Source organism: Halichoerus grypus, chromosome 9, assembly GCF_964656455.1.
Source record: "Halichoerus grypus chromosome 9, mHalGry1.hap1.1, whole genome shotgun sequence".
Taxonomy (NCBI): Eukaryota; Metazoa; Chordata; class Mammalia; order Carnivora; family Phocidae; genus Halichoerus; species Halichoerus grypus.
In genome coordinates, this window is record NC_135720.1 from 124,195,738 (window position 1) to 124,209,583 (window position 13,846).

Sequence of the window (13,846 nt, forward strand, 5' to 3'; positions counted from 1 at the left end):
TTTATTAGGTAATGGGGGAACTTGATGATAAAGCCCTAACTTTCAAAGTTGAGGTTAAAAAAAGCAACTTTTCTTTACTTTCTCACAAAATGTTCTGAATTTACATGGACTCTGACCTCTACTAAGGTGAAAGCAAGTAGTTGACATTCATTGAAGGGCCACAAGGTTTCAGGGACACTTACAAATTATTTAATCTAAACCTCACAACAACAACCACCTGTGAGGTATGTATTATTATCCCTATTTTATAGATGAGGGTGCCAAGTGGGTTAAGAAGGGTCAGCAAAGTGTTTGTGGTCACATAGCTGGGAGCTGCTGGAGACTGAAACCCTGGGCTGGCCCATCGCCCATTCCCTGACCTTCACCTTGGGCTGGCCCATTCCCTGACCCTCACAGTGCATTGCCTCTCCCATACAGCCCTACCGGACCACCAGCGCCGCCATGAGGTGGTAAGATGGTTTCATGCTTGGGGTGCAAGTGGCTCCATGCATGGGCCTCAGATATCGGAGGGGTGATAAATGGTGACCTCATTCTTCAGCAGAATAATCACAGCTTTGTGGCACTAGCCATAGGATGTGCAAGACCAAAATATGAATTTAGGAATTAGGATAGGCCATGACAGGGCAGACACCAGGGATATTTGTCATTTTGGGAAAAAAAAAAAAAAGTTAAGGAAATTTTAAAAGAGCTTCCTGAGACTTTTGGCTTTCCCTCTGGAGAAGGCCATGCGAGCACAAACAGCCTCCTCCTCTTGCAAATTAGAGCAACAATGCTGATAAATATCTTCTTAATAACAGCCCTTACAACAGTTTACAGTTTTCCAGGGAGACAAGGCTAAATATGAAAAGTGGCTAAATCGTCTTCCCTTGAGCATAGAGCTTAGGAAATTTATGTGGGCTAAAATCTCAGGCCAGCCCAGCAGCACTGTCCCTTGTGGAGAGAGGAGAGGAGAAACCCACATATGAAATGGCTATTGCATATGTATGTTGTGGGGGTGTGGAGAGAAATTATTCTTTCCAATCGATGTTAGCAAGCTTTCTTTTCAGTTTCAGCCACCAGTGCAATGGTCCCCCATCTTGGCTGCGTATGAGCCACTGAGGGCTTAAAAGAGTAATGGTGACAGGCCCCCACCCAAGGCCAACTGCATGTCTGTTGTAGACAGTTGTAAGTGCAGGTGATGCTGGAAAGAATATTGGATCTATACTGTGTGACTTTGGGCAAGTTACTCACTGTCTCTCAGCTTGGGTTTAATAATGCCATTCTTGCTGGGCAGAAACCTAGATCAGTACTGCTGGAGAAAGCCCTATGTTGAAGGCTAATTTCTTTTGAATGAAAAGGAGTCTTAGTGGCCATCTTGTCCTACCCTACACTTGAGGGGACTGTGGTCACATAGAACCTGGGCATCCCAACAGGAAATCTGGTGCTGGTTTCAGCACACCACAACTTTGCCCCTTTGTCAGACACAGGCACTTCGACTCAGCCTCTGCTGAGGTGCTTGCTGAGCCCTGGGGCTCAGCAAAGGTGGGCTGGGGCTGCAAGCTAAGGGTCCCCCCTCGACAAAGTCCTGCACGTGCCCCTGGAATGTAAGCATACGTCTACTGCTGCCAGAAGCTGTGCTCTTTACCACTAAGGATGGAAACTCTTTTTTCAGGATCCAGGAAGATTTGCTTTGTTCATTTGTTCCTAACTAGAGTTAACTACAAAACAGGCTGTGCGGAGAAAGTGGTGCTCCTCTGAGAGCGCACGGAGGCAATGCATGAACCTTCTGGTACAACTGCCATCCTTCTACTCCGTGTGTGCCAGGCCCCTGTGTGTGCTGTCTGCTGCTCTGTCCCTGTGCCTCGTCTCCCACCAGGACTGCCAGCACCTGAGGGCACCATCTGGATCCTATCTCTCTGAGACTCAGTTCTTAGCAGGGTACTCTGCCTCCGCTTCTGTTTGCTTGCTTGCTTCATTCATCCATCCATCCTCATTCATTCAACAAGTATTTATTCATGACTACTTTGTGCCAGAACTTGTTTTCAGTGATGAGGATACATTCATGGAGCTTATATTCTAGAAAGGAGAGAAATAATAACACTAAGGCAAGTGTTATGAGACAGGCCAGGAAGTGAGATTTTAGGTGGGGGTGGGGTGGGATGAGTGAAGACCTCTTTGAGGAGGTGACCTGAGCAGAGACTTGGATGCAAGGAGGGGTCAGATGTGCAAGGATGTGGTGGAGGGTAGGGGAGAGCTTTCCCAGCAAAAGGAACAGTATATATAAAGGTTCAGAAGCAAGAGTATATTGGCATGTTGTCAGAAGAGCAAGAAAGTCAGTATGACTGGAGGGAAATGAGCAAGGGAAGAGGTGGAAGGAAAGCCAGGAGCCAGATCACATAGAATCTTATAAAGACTTGTGCTCAGTTTTATTGTAAGCGTTGTGGAAATCCATTAGAAGGTTGGGGGCAAGGGAGTAATGTGTTTTATTTACATTTTTAAAGGATGATTCTGGTTAGACTGTGGAGAATAAACAGGAAAAGGGTCAGAGGAGGGAAGGGAGGTGTGCTAGGAATCAAGTTCATAGAGCTCAATGTTATTCAGAGCTCAAAAGGTAATAATGGGCATCACAGACCTGGCTGGATGCATGCTCTCTTTAGAAGATATTTCTGGCAAGATGCATGAAGATTAAGAAGAGAAACCAACCTGATTCCAAAATCTTATACATTATTTGAATAAATGGATGAACTATTTTAGATCAGAATAGGAGCCCCCCAAAATGGGCTAAAAAGTGGTAGCAAAATAACGTTGAATTGAGAATGAAGTGTCTGTAGAGTTTGTATACAAAGAACCTCTGGCCCAGAGCAAGGGAAAGTGCTATGTAGCTTCTGAGCAATGGAGCAGTTACTGTGGCCCTGGGGGACCAGTCATCATTGCTGCAAAAATCAGCTCAGTGACAGGGAGGGAAGGAGGGGTGGGCATGTGCTTGAGTGTGCACGTGTGTGCAGGTTTGGGGTGGGCCGGTAGGAAGGGGAGGACAGAGCCAATGAGAGGAAGCTAAGATGGAAGAGAAGCAGCAACCCCCAAGTGCTCAGTGAACACGGGAACTCAGGAGAGGACTTCAGACCCTAGCACTCTTCTGCTCTCTCCTCCCCCCCACCTTTAGAAGCCAAAGGCCACCATTAGTTGGGGACAGAAAAGGCAGATGGGCTTCCAGAATGGAGGTCCTCGTCATGGCGCTGAGGGCATGAGAAATAAGCTTCAAGCCCTGGAAGCTATCTAGAAATGTGAAGAATACATTTTGAAAATGGAGGAGGAGAGGAAAAGGGGCAGAGATAGGATCCTTCCCATGTACATGCCTCTTTTTTTAATTTTTACTTTTTAATTTTTTAATTTGAGTCTAGTTGATACACAATGTTACATAAGTTTCAGGTGTACAACATAGTGATTCAAACTTCTCTATGCTATGCTCACGGCAAGTGTAGCTACCATCTGTCACCATACAACACTATGACAACATCATTGACTATATTCCCTATGCTGTGCCTTTCATCCCCGTGGCTTATTCTATAACTGGAAACCTGTATCCTCTGCTCCCCTTCACTTCTTATTTTGGATTTTGCTTTAACTAAAGGAGACCACGGCTCTGAGAAGATCAAAAAACGTCAGTGAACATGATGTTTAATCCAGCCCGGAAGTGAGTAAGGAATGACCAAGAGAGTCAGCAAGAGGCAAGAAAAGGCACACTGGGCTGCCTGCCTGGGGTGTGACAGGCAGGCTTATGCAGCCAGAGGATGGAGAAGGGAAGGGAGGATGCAGTCTCAACCCGAGTCATGGACACTCTCATTAAAGTTAAATACGATGCCCCCCATGCGCTCCTACTTTGGGCACCCTTGAGAAAAGATTCCTCATACACTTTCAACAGCTTGAGCATCTCTTATAAATGGCTCAGCCCCGGGGTTCAGCCCGTGCCAAAGCAGCAAATCGTCCGCTCTGTCAGACAAGTCTGCAGTGGCTGAGAGAGGAGTAATTATAATCTGCGAATCCCGATGACATGCATAACACCCTGATCTATATTTAATAGTAGCAAAAAGCGTTTGCATTAACAGCTATTAGGCAATTCACTCTTGGAGGGAGGTTGCTCCCTCTGTCTTTCTTTGCAGCAACAAAGCATAATAAAAATATAAAAACATGGCTCTGTGAATTTTAGAGTGATTTCCCATTAAGAGGTTCTCCTAGCATCATAAACTATCAGTTGGCAGCTGGGGAGGTTGGGATAAATCCCCAAATCCCGAAGTGAAATCGAGGGGGATGAAATTCGAAATACAGTCTGCCTTTTTTCCCCAGGCTTCTAGCAACTGTAATGGTAGTCTCCGTGGAAGCAATACTATCCCCTTTGTGTGTTTCAAATTCCTGATCTTGCTGTCTGAATATTCACGCTTATTTTACTTCCTAAACATTTCCGGATGCTGCCTCCTCCTTCCCGCCTCTTGCCATTTGGGGAGCTCAGGCCCCGCCCTCTCGGGTGGGTGTGGAGCAGACACAGCCTTCTCTCTGACCTCCCCCCTGCCCCCAGCTCGGGCCCACCCCTTTCAAGTCCCAGCTCCACGGGGCTCAAGTCTCTCCCCTGTGGGGACTCCTTTACAGGAGTCCAGTTCCTTCTGCCTTCATCTTCTACACCCCTGACACGTCACTTTTCCTGAGCCTGCAACAGCTTGTCATTTCCCACACACCCCATTCCGATGCTCAAATTGTCCCCTCTGCCTCAGATTCTTTCCTTCCTCTGTCTTCTTTCTTACCCACTTGGCCTGAATAACTACAAACTGTCCCTCAAGATGCAGTTCAGGCACTAACCCCTCCAGGGAGCCTCCCTGCCGCTCCCTCCGTGTGCTCCCACAATGCTCTGCCCAGCCACACAGGTGTCATTATCCTCTGTCCTCATGTCACCCTCCCTCCCTGGATGGTGTCTTATGGCCTTTACTGTCCTACTCAGTTCCTGACCTGTGTTTCTCAATTAACGAATCTGTATGTATTAAATGCAGATCATTTATCACCTACATTGCTCATCTGACAATTAGTTCCACAGAGTCTCCTGTACTACTGTTATTTAACTTTTGATGTGCTATGTATTGCCACCTCCCATCAAGAATCTAATTTCTTTTTTTTTTTTAAGATATATTTATTTGAGAGTGAGAACACGAGGGGGAGGGGCAGAGGGAGAGAGAATCTCAAGCAGACTCCCGTTGAGCGCGGAGCCTGTCCAGAGGCTCCATCTCCCAAAACTAAGAGTCAGAGGTTTAACGGACTGGGCCACCCAGGCTCCCCAAGAATCTAGTTTCGTAAGGGTTCTAAGTTCCCCACAGGACAGTGCCTGCCACATATTTATAATAGGTATTTATTCATCCCAGAGTAGTAGTAGAGTGTGGTGGTTAATGGCATGAGCTTCAGTACCTGCCTGGCTTTAGATCTTAGCATGACTGTTTATTAGTTCAATGAATGTGGAAAGGTTATTAACCATGCTGCCTCAATTTTCCTTTCTGTAAAATGGGAAGAATCATAATACCGATTTTAAAGGGTGGCTAACAGCCTCAAATGGTAGGCACAGTGATTACATGGTAAGAACTCTGTATACAACAGACATTACTTCAGTGTGTTTGTTGGTGAAACTATATTCTGGGTAAATCCTGCCTCTCAGCCTCTCACATATTTCTCTTCTCTCCACCCCCTGCCCTCAGCCTCCCAGCCCCCCAACCTTCTCCTTTACCAATACCTTTTATATTTAATTTGATTTTTAGAGATCTCCTTGGAGTATTCTCTAACTGCCTCATCTGCTCCTAGTCCCCGTCCAAATCTTTCAGAATTTCAGACCCTTTACAAAAGTGTTCCCATCAACCCATGAAGTATGCTGCCTTCTAGCTGCCATTCCCTCCCCTCCCTATTTCAGCAGCTCTGCTTTCCCTCCCCGATGATGGAGGAAGGCCTGGAGCGGCAGGAAATGGGTTGCAGTTCCCAGACTAAGACCATGGCTGGGGTGTGTCTGGATTTTGTTTTTACGTGAACTGCTAGGTTAGTGTCAGAGTGAAGTAGTAAGCTCTGAAATTTCAATTCATGGACTGTCTCCACCAATTTTTAGTTGAGGAATTCATTTAGTCACTTAATTTCTCAGGAGCAGTTGATACCTATTTCGTGGGTGCGAAGAACTCAACTAAGGTTCGTAACACAGTTGCTTTTCAAGGAGAAAATCTCAAAACATCAAGGAAAGAAAAATGTTAAGTAAGAACTACATTTAGAATTAAGAGCCTGGAGGTTGGAATGATGTTTAGTTGACTTTGTAGACGTGAAACATGTGCCATGGACTTGGGAAATTTAGAAGTAACAACCTGGCGTCTTATTTTTCAAGTATTAAGAGGTTGGGGAAGAAAGCGGCACTTCTCTCCAGCTTACTACTTACCTCTGCAAAAACAAAGGGTGCGTCAAACTGGAAGCAAATATGGCCGTGCTTAATGGCTTGAACGGAGGCCGGGCCACACCGATACATCCCTGCAACACACAGAGGAAAGGGAAGCATGAGTCTGTCGTCTTCACTTCTGTCCAGATACAGATACAGGCTCTGGAGGGGCAAGTGTTCCCGACTTCATCACTGATCAAGCCCACATGCTTCCCATGGCCAGAGACGGTGAATGACCAAGGTGTGTAATCAAGAGGGCTTTGTTGGAAATGCATCCTCAAACCAAAATTTGAAGCCATGAGAAGAATACAGGGCAGTCACTATGTCTCTGTCTGTTCTCCCACCTAGAACACATACTCCAGATGTTTGTTCTGAGGCTGAGCTGTTTGCTTACAGAGGATTGATCCATTTACACAGGTCTCTGGAATGTTGGAGATGGTAATGTGTCCCCCCTGGTTGTGTTGTTGTTTGTTTTGATTTTTGTGTTTTGTTTTTGGACATTATGCATGTACGTCAAGTATTAAATTGAGGAATTTGGACATTAACAACACACTGATCAATGCCCAGCATGCATTCCTGAAGTCAGTAGGCACATGATTACCTTTACAAAGTTCCTTACATTTTAACCAGCTATCTCTGGTTAATAAGAAATTAACTGCCATTAGTCATTTCTGACGTCTCCTCATGATACATAATTGAGAACACCAGAAAGTGTTGAACATTCTCCCTCAAAATCCAGCATAAATAAAGCATGAGTCTCTTATGAATAAGTTATGAATGTTTATGGATATATGGGTATATACACACACGTCAGTATCTCATATCAACACCTGAGGAAGTAAACATAATAAAAGCTACTGGCTTTTATCATCATATTAAAGAGAAATGGAGGCCTCTGATGTGATTCTATAAGAATCTGAGGGCGGTCATAGGTGCCATTCATTGCTTAGCATAGACTGCAAGTTAGATGATGAATACCCACATACGTAGGTTTTGGAAGAAATCACACAACATAAAAAGAAATCAGGTTCTGGGAAAACAATAATTTAAAGGATGATCTGTAACTATTTTTTGAGTTCTTTATTTTCTCTACTGCATCATAGAGGGCCGAGGTGTATTTTAGAGCCTAGTAAAAGTGCCTACAAGGATATTTTTTTCTCTTGTCTTCAAAACTGCTTATCAAAGCAAGAGTAGATGAATTATATATGTTAAGTTTTATGCTTTTTTTTTTTTTTTTACTGGTTGTAGAATAATCAGGGGAAAACTGACCATTGAAATGAAATTAAACTGATTGACAGGCTGTTAATACCGTACATGGGCCCAGGAAGCACACTTTTGATGTTGGTTCCCAATGGGAGTGTTGCCCACACATCAAATGCAATCCTCACAGCAAAATAAAGATCGCAGTGAAACGAGTTCCATGAGGGATGATGCAGTTTTACCATCACTGTTTTCTTGGGGGGTGCTGTCCACAACTTGCCACCCTCCAAATCCAACGGGAAGATCAGGTCTTGTCATCCAGGCTTCATTCCAGCAGTGGTAGTTCCTGAGAAAACACCACCCCAGTGAGATTAAACTTCCCATCCCATTCAATGCCCCAAGAAATCAAAAGGTGGCCAGAATTCCTGTGAGTACGCTATCTACAAGTTGCTGGGATGGAATAAACCAAATTGGAGACTCCTGAGAGATATCCTGGACTTGAGTTTTCTGGGCAGATGCATTCTCATTGGCACCCCTGGGGGGCATCAGGTGGCTGGACATCTCTCTTCCCTGCTAATATCAGTTTCAAGGCCACCCAGCGCATGAAACAGTTTTGTTCTTAACCATCTTCTGCTGCCTAATGAAACAAAATGTACTATGTGCTAACAGGATAGAAAAGAAAAGTTAATTGAAACTGAAATACATATCTTTGAATTTCTTTTATATTTATGTTTACATTTATGCATATTCGATTTATAAGAAGCAGATCTCTTGTAACAATTAAGCAATAGAATGCTTGTGTTTATGGGCTTAGGCTGTTGCCATAGAAACTATAATGTTAACTCCTGACTATAATTGTCTCTAATTTGTGGCAAATTTCCATTTGGTGTCCAACAAGAAGAAAAGGGTATCAGTGTGAGTGTCTCTTTACCCTTTATTAAAGGTGGGCAACCCACAACCTGAGGGCCATGCAAAACTTTTCAGAACATTGCATATGACCCTTGAGGCAAGAGCATGGAATAAAATGTCATCATGAATTGTATTATCATGTCCTTGGAAAGACCTGAAATTATATGACAGTACAGAAACCAATGAGAGCACACTAACCCATCTGCACTATAGAAAATATTCATATAGTAATAATGATTTAACGGTGGGGGGAGGTAGTTATAACAGTTTGTTTATAGCATGGATGAATTTCAGATCCAGCTACCATTCATCCTTTGCCTAAATGTCCTTCAATGTCAGGAATTCGTACATGTTCCCATCTCCAAGTTTGGCTCATCTTTGATTGGCTCAATTTGGAGGTATTAATTTCACTATGTACCCTTTTTGTACCAGGCTAGGTGCTGGCGATGTGGCGATGACTGATACATAGGTTCATGCCCACAAAGACCCTCATGATCTAGGAGGAATGATGAAAAGGTAAACCAATTGTTACAAACATTTCATAGATTTGCTGTGAGGCTTAAACAAGATGATGGGAGTAAAGCACTTAGAAATAGGGCCTGGCATGTGATAAGTGCTCAAAAATAGTAAGTCTCAGACTTTTTAAAATAATTCATAGAAGTGATGCAGTGGAAATTCATTTGGGGGTACGCTGGGGTCTCAGTGGGAAAACCCTTAGGGAATGAGGACAAGTTTCACAGCAAAAGTAGTACTTGAGCTAAGTCCTGAGGAATGTGGGGGTTTAGAAAGTCAACAAGAGAAGTAAGAACAAATTTGTGGAGGCATGAAATAACCCACACGGTGTGTTTGGGGGACTGCACGCTGTTCGTTGTGGCGTGAGGACAGCGTGCTTGCGTATTTGTGTGCACGGGGGAGAGGGATGGCAGGTGAGGGTGGGCAGAGAATCACAAAACTGACAAATGCACAGCACTTACTGTGTTCCAGGCACTGTTCTAAAACTTTTATGTATATTAGCACAGATGATGTTCCCGTACCGTATTAGAAAGGTACTATTACTATCTCCAGATTGCATGGGAAGCACAGAGAGGTTAAGAATCTTGCCTGAGGTCACACAGCTGGTTAGTGATAGAGCTCCAGGGCCCAAGCTCTTAAACAATGAACTATGCTGTAGGAGAGGATGAGACTGTGAGATCCTTTTATCCCAAATCAAATGATTGAGCTCTATTCTTGGGCAAGTTAAATTTGCAAATCTGTCTTTGTGGAAGTTGGGTGGGGAGGCAGGATGGGCCAAGGAGCTGAGTTGACCTCCACCCCTGTGGGGAGGTCCAGGAGCCATCAGCAGGTATAGCACGTGGAGGTGAGAGAGCTGGATGAGTGCAGGAAGACTTTCGTGTTTCCAGGGAGTATGATGGTTCCATTTACCAAGACTGAATGAAGGAGGAAGAGAAGACGGTTTGTGTTGGGAGGTGTGTGTTGGGTGGCTGACAAGTTCAATTTTGGACGTGATGAACTCGAGAGCCAGTGAGAAACCCAGGAGACAAAACCCTAGAGACGTTTTTATATACCCATGAGACAGTCAGGGTTGGATGAGTTGCTGGCGTCTTCATGGATGGTGGAGGAAAATGGGGACAGAGCCAAATGAGGAGAGCATGGAAACAGAGGGATGCAGTGTAGGTTTTTCTCCTCAGAGTGATCTAGGTTGTGAAGGGAAAAAAAAGAAGATAGGGCCATGGCTAGAAGGTAATGCAACGCAGGCAAGAGTGTTTTGATTAATTTCACATTAGGAGAGATTGTTATGCTTACAGAGGAAGAACCAGTGCAGGGAGTGGGAATAGAGAATAGAGAGATTGAATAAAAGGACACTCAACTCTCAAGAATGCAGGAGGATGAGGTTGACAGCCACACCACTCCTGGGTGTGGGGAGCGAGGCACTGTTTGCAGGGACAGGGAAGTGTAGGTGTAGATCAGGGTCAAGGTGTGGAGGTGTTGGACAGGAACATGAGGTTGGTTCCCACTTGAGAGCCTGTATCTTTCCTCTGAAGCTGGAAAGAAGGTCACTGTGAGTTTAAACATGACGGTTAGCCTCCCTCCAGAACAGTGAAAGTTACATCATTAGGCAGGGAGACCCAGGAAAACGGCAAGGAAACATTTGCAATCCAAATGGACATAGTCCTGCTTCCTACACAATCCATGTAGGCAACCTGTGTTTAGCAATCCTAGCTCTAGCTAGGATTTCACTGTTACACCACCACCCTAGATTAATAGGTGCCAGAACCTCCTTATTTAAAATCAAATATCCTGGACAGGGTTAGCCTTGAACAAGATAAACAAGCTTTGTATTTCAGATCTCAGAGAACTGAGTTTGGGGTTGGGCCTTAGTCAATGGGTAGAAAGCCAATGGCTGGGCTCCCAGGCTCGTCGTGAACAGAGTGGGAGGATGCTACCTCCAAAGCCATAGATTTTTTTTTTTTTTTTAATCATGCCATTCTCTCTGCTCACGAATGGCCAGGGAAAATGTGTCCTGGACCACTCATGCCATGAGGGTTCCCTTTTGTCTGGATGTTAAGTATTTCTGGGTACACATGCTTGTCTTTGATTTCAAGGTCCCCTGTGAAAGGGGTTTAATATTTACAGACATTTCTGAATTCCATTTACCACAAGGTTGTCTGCAGATTGGGGAATATATATGCTTCCTGAAAGGTTACTTTAAAGTTTCTTTATCTAGATCTGTCATAGTCTTTCTGTTTTCATCTTGTAATTTTATTATGCATTCGTCGAGGGAGTGATTCACTTCTGGGGCTCTGTCTTGTTCATGATCACATTCCCAGTGCTAGAGTTAGGCCTTAGGAAGTGCTCAGAAAGTATTGCTTGATTGAAAGGCAAGGACAACTCCTAGCAAGTGTAGGACATCTCCAAGGCAGGTGTAATTAAACTTTTGTTTGTTTGTTTGTTATTAAGATTCATGGTTTTATATTTTCTCAGAGCCTTCATTTGAAACTTGACTTCCCCCTATACGATCAAAATGTACAGTGTCACTTTAAAGGTAAAAGAAAAGTTAGAAACCTTCAAAGTGATCTAGTTTTCTTGTTGCTTCTTTCTAAAGAAGCAGTGTAGAAATTAAAATAAAGCCCCCATTTCATTGAGAGTTATTTAATCAAGTTGAAAATAACTTTGAGGGAGAATAACGATGGAATGACAAGTGAAGAACACGTCTTTGCTTTATGTTACTTTTTGTAGGTTTTCTGCAGTGACAGCTAGTGATTTCTAGAACTCCTTTCAAGGATGCTAATAACTCAGCAGAACTGGTGCAAAGGATCTGCAGAATCTTCACCAAAGGCAGAGCCTCCCTAGAAAAATAACACCATGCATTGCTGAGGGACCTTCAGAGAATGTCACAGCATTGGTTTGGTTTATCCTTTGGTTAAACCCTTTCCTTAGAACTTATGTGTAGCAAATAATCACACACATGCAAAGACAGGTACTTCAGAATGTTCATCCTTGCATAATTTACAAGAAGGAAAAATCAGAAACTGTCCAATACGTGATTGTTTTGAAACACAAAACAGAACATTATTCAGCCATAAAAATGCAGATCTACATTTATTAGGCAGGAAATATGCTTATGGAATATTAAGTTTTAATATTAACACATTATTTAATAATAACACATACAACACAGTGTATGTGTTCATTGTGTATGTAGATAAGTGTGGAAGGCAGAATTCTAAATTGTATAATTTCCTCCCCTTGAATGTGGGTGAAATCTATGAATATGATGGTATATAACTCCTGTGATTATGTTACTTTACATGGCAAAGAGGATTTTGCACATGTAATTAAGATAATTAACCTGTGGACTCTGAGTTAATTAAAAGGGAGATAGCAAGGTGGGCCTGATCTAACCAGGTGAGTCCTTTAAATCTGGGTCTAGAGGTTAGGCAGAGCAAGCTAGAGATTGGAAGCAGCAGAGATATCCTCCTACTGGCCCTGTAAAAGATGGAAGCTTCCATGAGTTCTACAGCTGCAAGGAACTGAATCCTTGCAAGAACCTAAATGAGTTTGAAAGAGAGCCCTGAACATCAGATGGGACCACAGCCTCAGCTAACATTTTGATTGCCATTATTTGAGACCCTGAGCAGAGGACCCAGTTAACCTGTGCCCAAACTCCTGATCCAGAGAAACTGATAATAGTTTTAGGTTGCTAAGTTTTTGGTAATGTGTTATGCAGCAATAAAAATGAGTACAATAGCAAAGAGACATATGAAAGGATACTTAAGAAGATGTTGGAAATGTTCTGAGGAGTTAGAAGATGGATGACTCTGACTTTTGTATTTTTTTTCAGCAATGTTTGAAAATTTTATAATAAGCATGCACTAATTTCTACCCACCCCCCAGATAAGTGAACTATTTTTTATTAAAAGAAAATAGAGCACAGTTAAAAATCTGCCCTGGTTTTAACCACTGGATAAGGTCACATCTGGAGTTGCAAGGGCCTGTGGGATGATGGAGAAGTGGACAGAGAACACAGCTGCGATCAAAATGGGCTTTGGGGCTCTGCATGCTAGATGTTCAAAGACAATAAAGTGGATAATATAAGCAAGGAGTCCTTTACTGCCTTAAACTTGGCTAACTGCTTAAATCCTCCACAGGGTCATCTCATTTGCAATTTGTCCAGGAACGATTTCCTACGAGGGAACAAAGAGATTTGGGCTTGTAACCCTGTTTCTGCAGCTTTATTATGGCTCAAGGGGAAACACAAATAAGATTGAGTGAAAGCCCTCAAGGAGATGTGTTGGACCAACTTCAAGTGTAAACAAATCTTTGAATTCTTTTATTTTAAAAATGGTAGGGGGTGGAAGAAAGGTACTTAGCTATCTTGCAAATTGTGTGTTTGTGGCAGATGGGCGCAGCCCCACTTCCCAGGCTGTTTTGATATACTTTTAATACAGGCAATGCTATTGGTGACAAAAATGACAGCACACCCTGAAATTGTTCCGCTTTGGCCATTCCGGTGGTGGTGGGCATGGGGTGGTATGGGAGTTGTTGAAAGAAGTGGAGGCAAGTTGGTAGATTCTGAGGCTTTTCTAGCAAGACATTCCAAAGTGGAAATGAAAGCTTGGACCAAGAAAAAACTTGTCAATTAGGAAGGGTAATGAAGCAAAACAATGAAAAGGAATTATTCAGAGAAAGGGAGGCATGCTGGAGCAATCTTTTATGGAGCTGGGAGCTGGGAGCTGGGAACACTACACTACTTCAGAATGCAGCTGTTCATTGTTAGGAACTGTTGGAATGCTGAAACCAGGAAGGGGCATT

General features: G+C 43.5%; 1 protein-coding gene across 3 annotated transcripts in view; it reads right to left on the minus strand.

The window, feature by feature from the left end:
- The window catches only part of F13A1 (coagulation factor XIII A chain), a 167,423-nt gene that overhangs the window by 37,699 nt on the left and 115,878 nt on the right, over window positions 1–13,846 (minus strand). For all 3 annotated transcript variants that reach the window (XM_078055667.1, XM_036068835.2, XM_036068836.2), the window contains exons 9-10: window positions 7,867–7,970; window positions 6,428–6,516 (exon numbers count right to left, since the gene is read on the minus strand). In XM_078055667.1, the coding sequence (XP_077911793.1) occupies window positions 6,428–6,516; window positions 7,867–7,970 (193 nt within the window). The remainder of the gene's footprint in view (window positions 1–6,427; window positions 6,517–7,866; window positions 7,971–13,846) is intronic.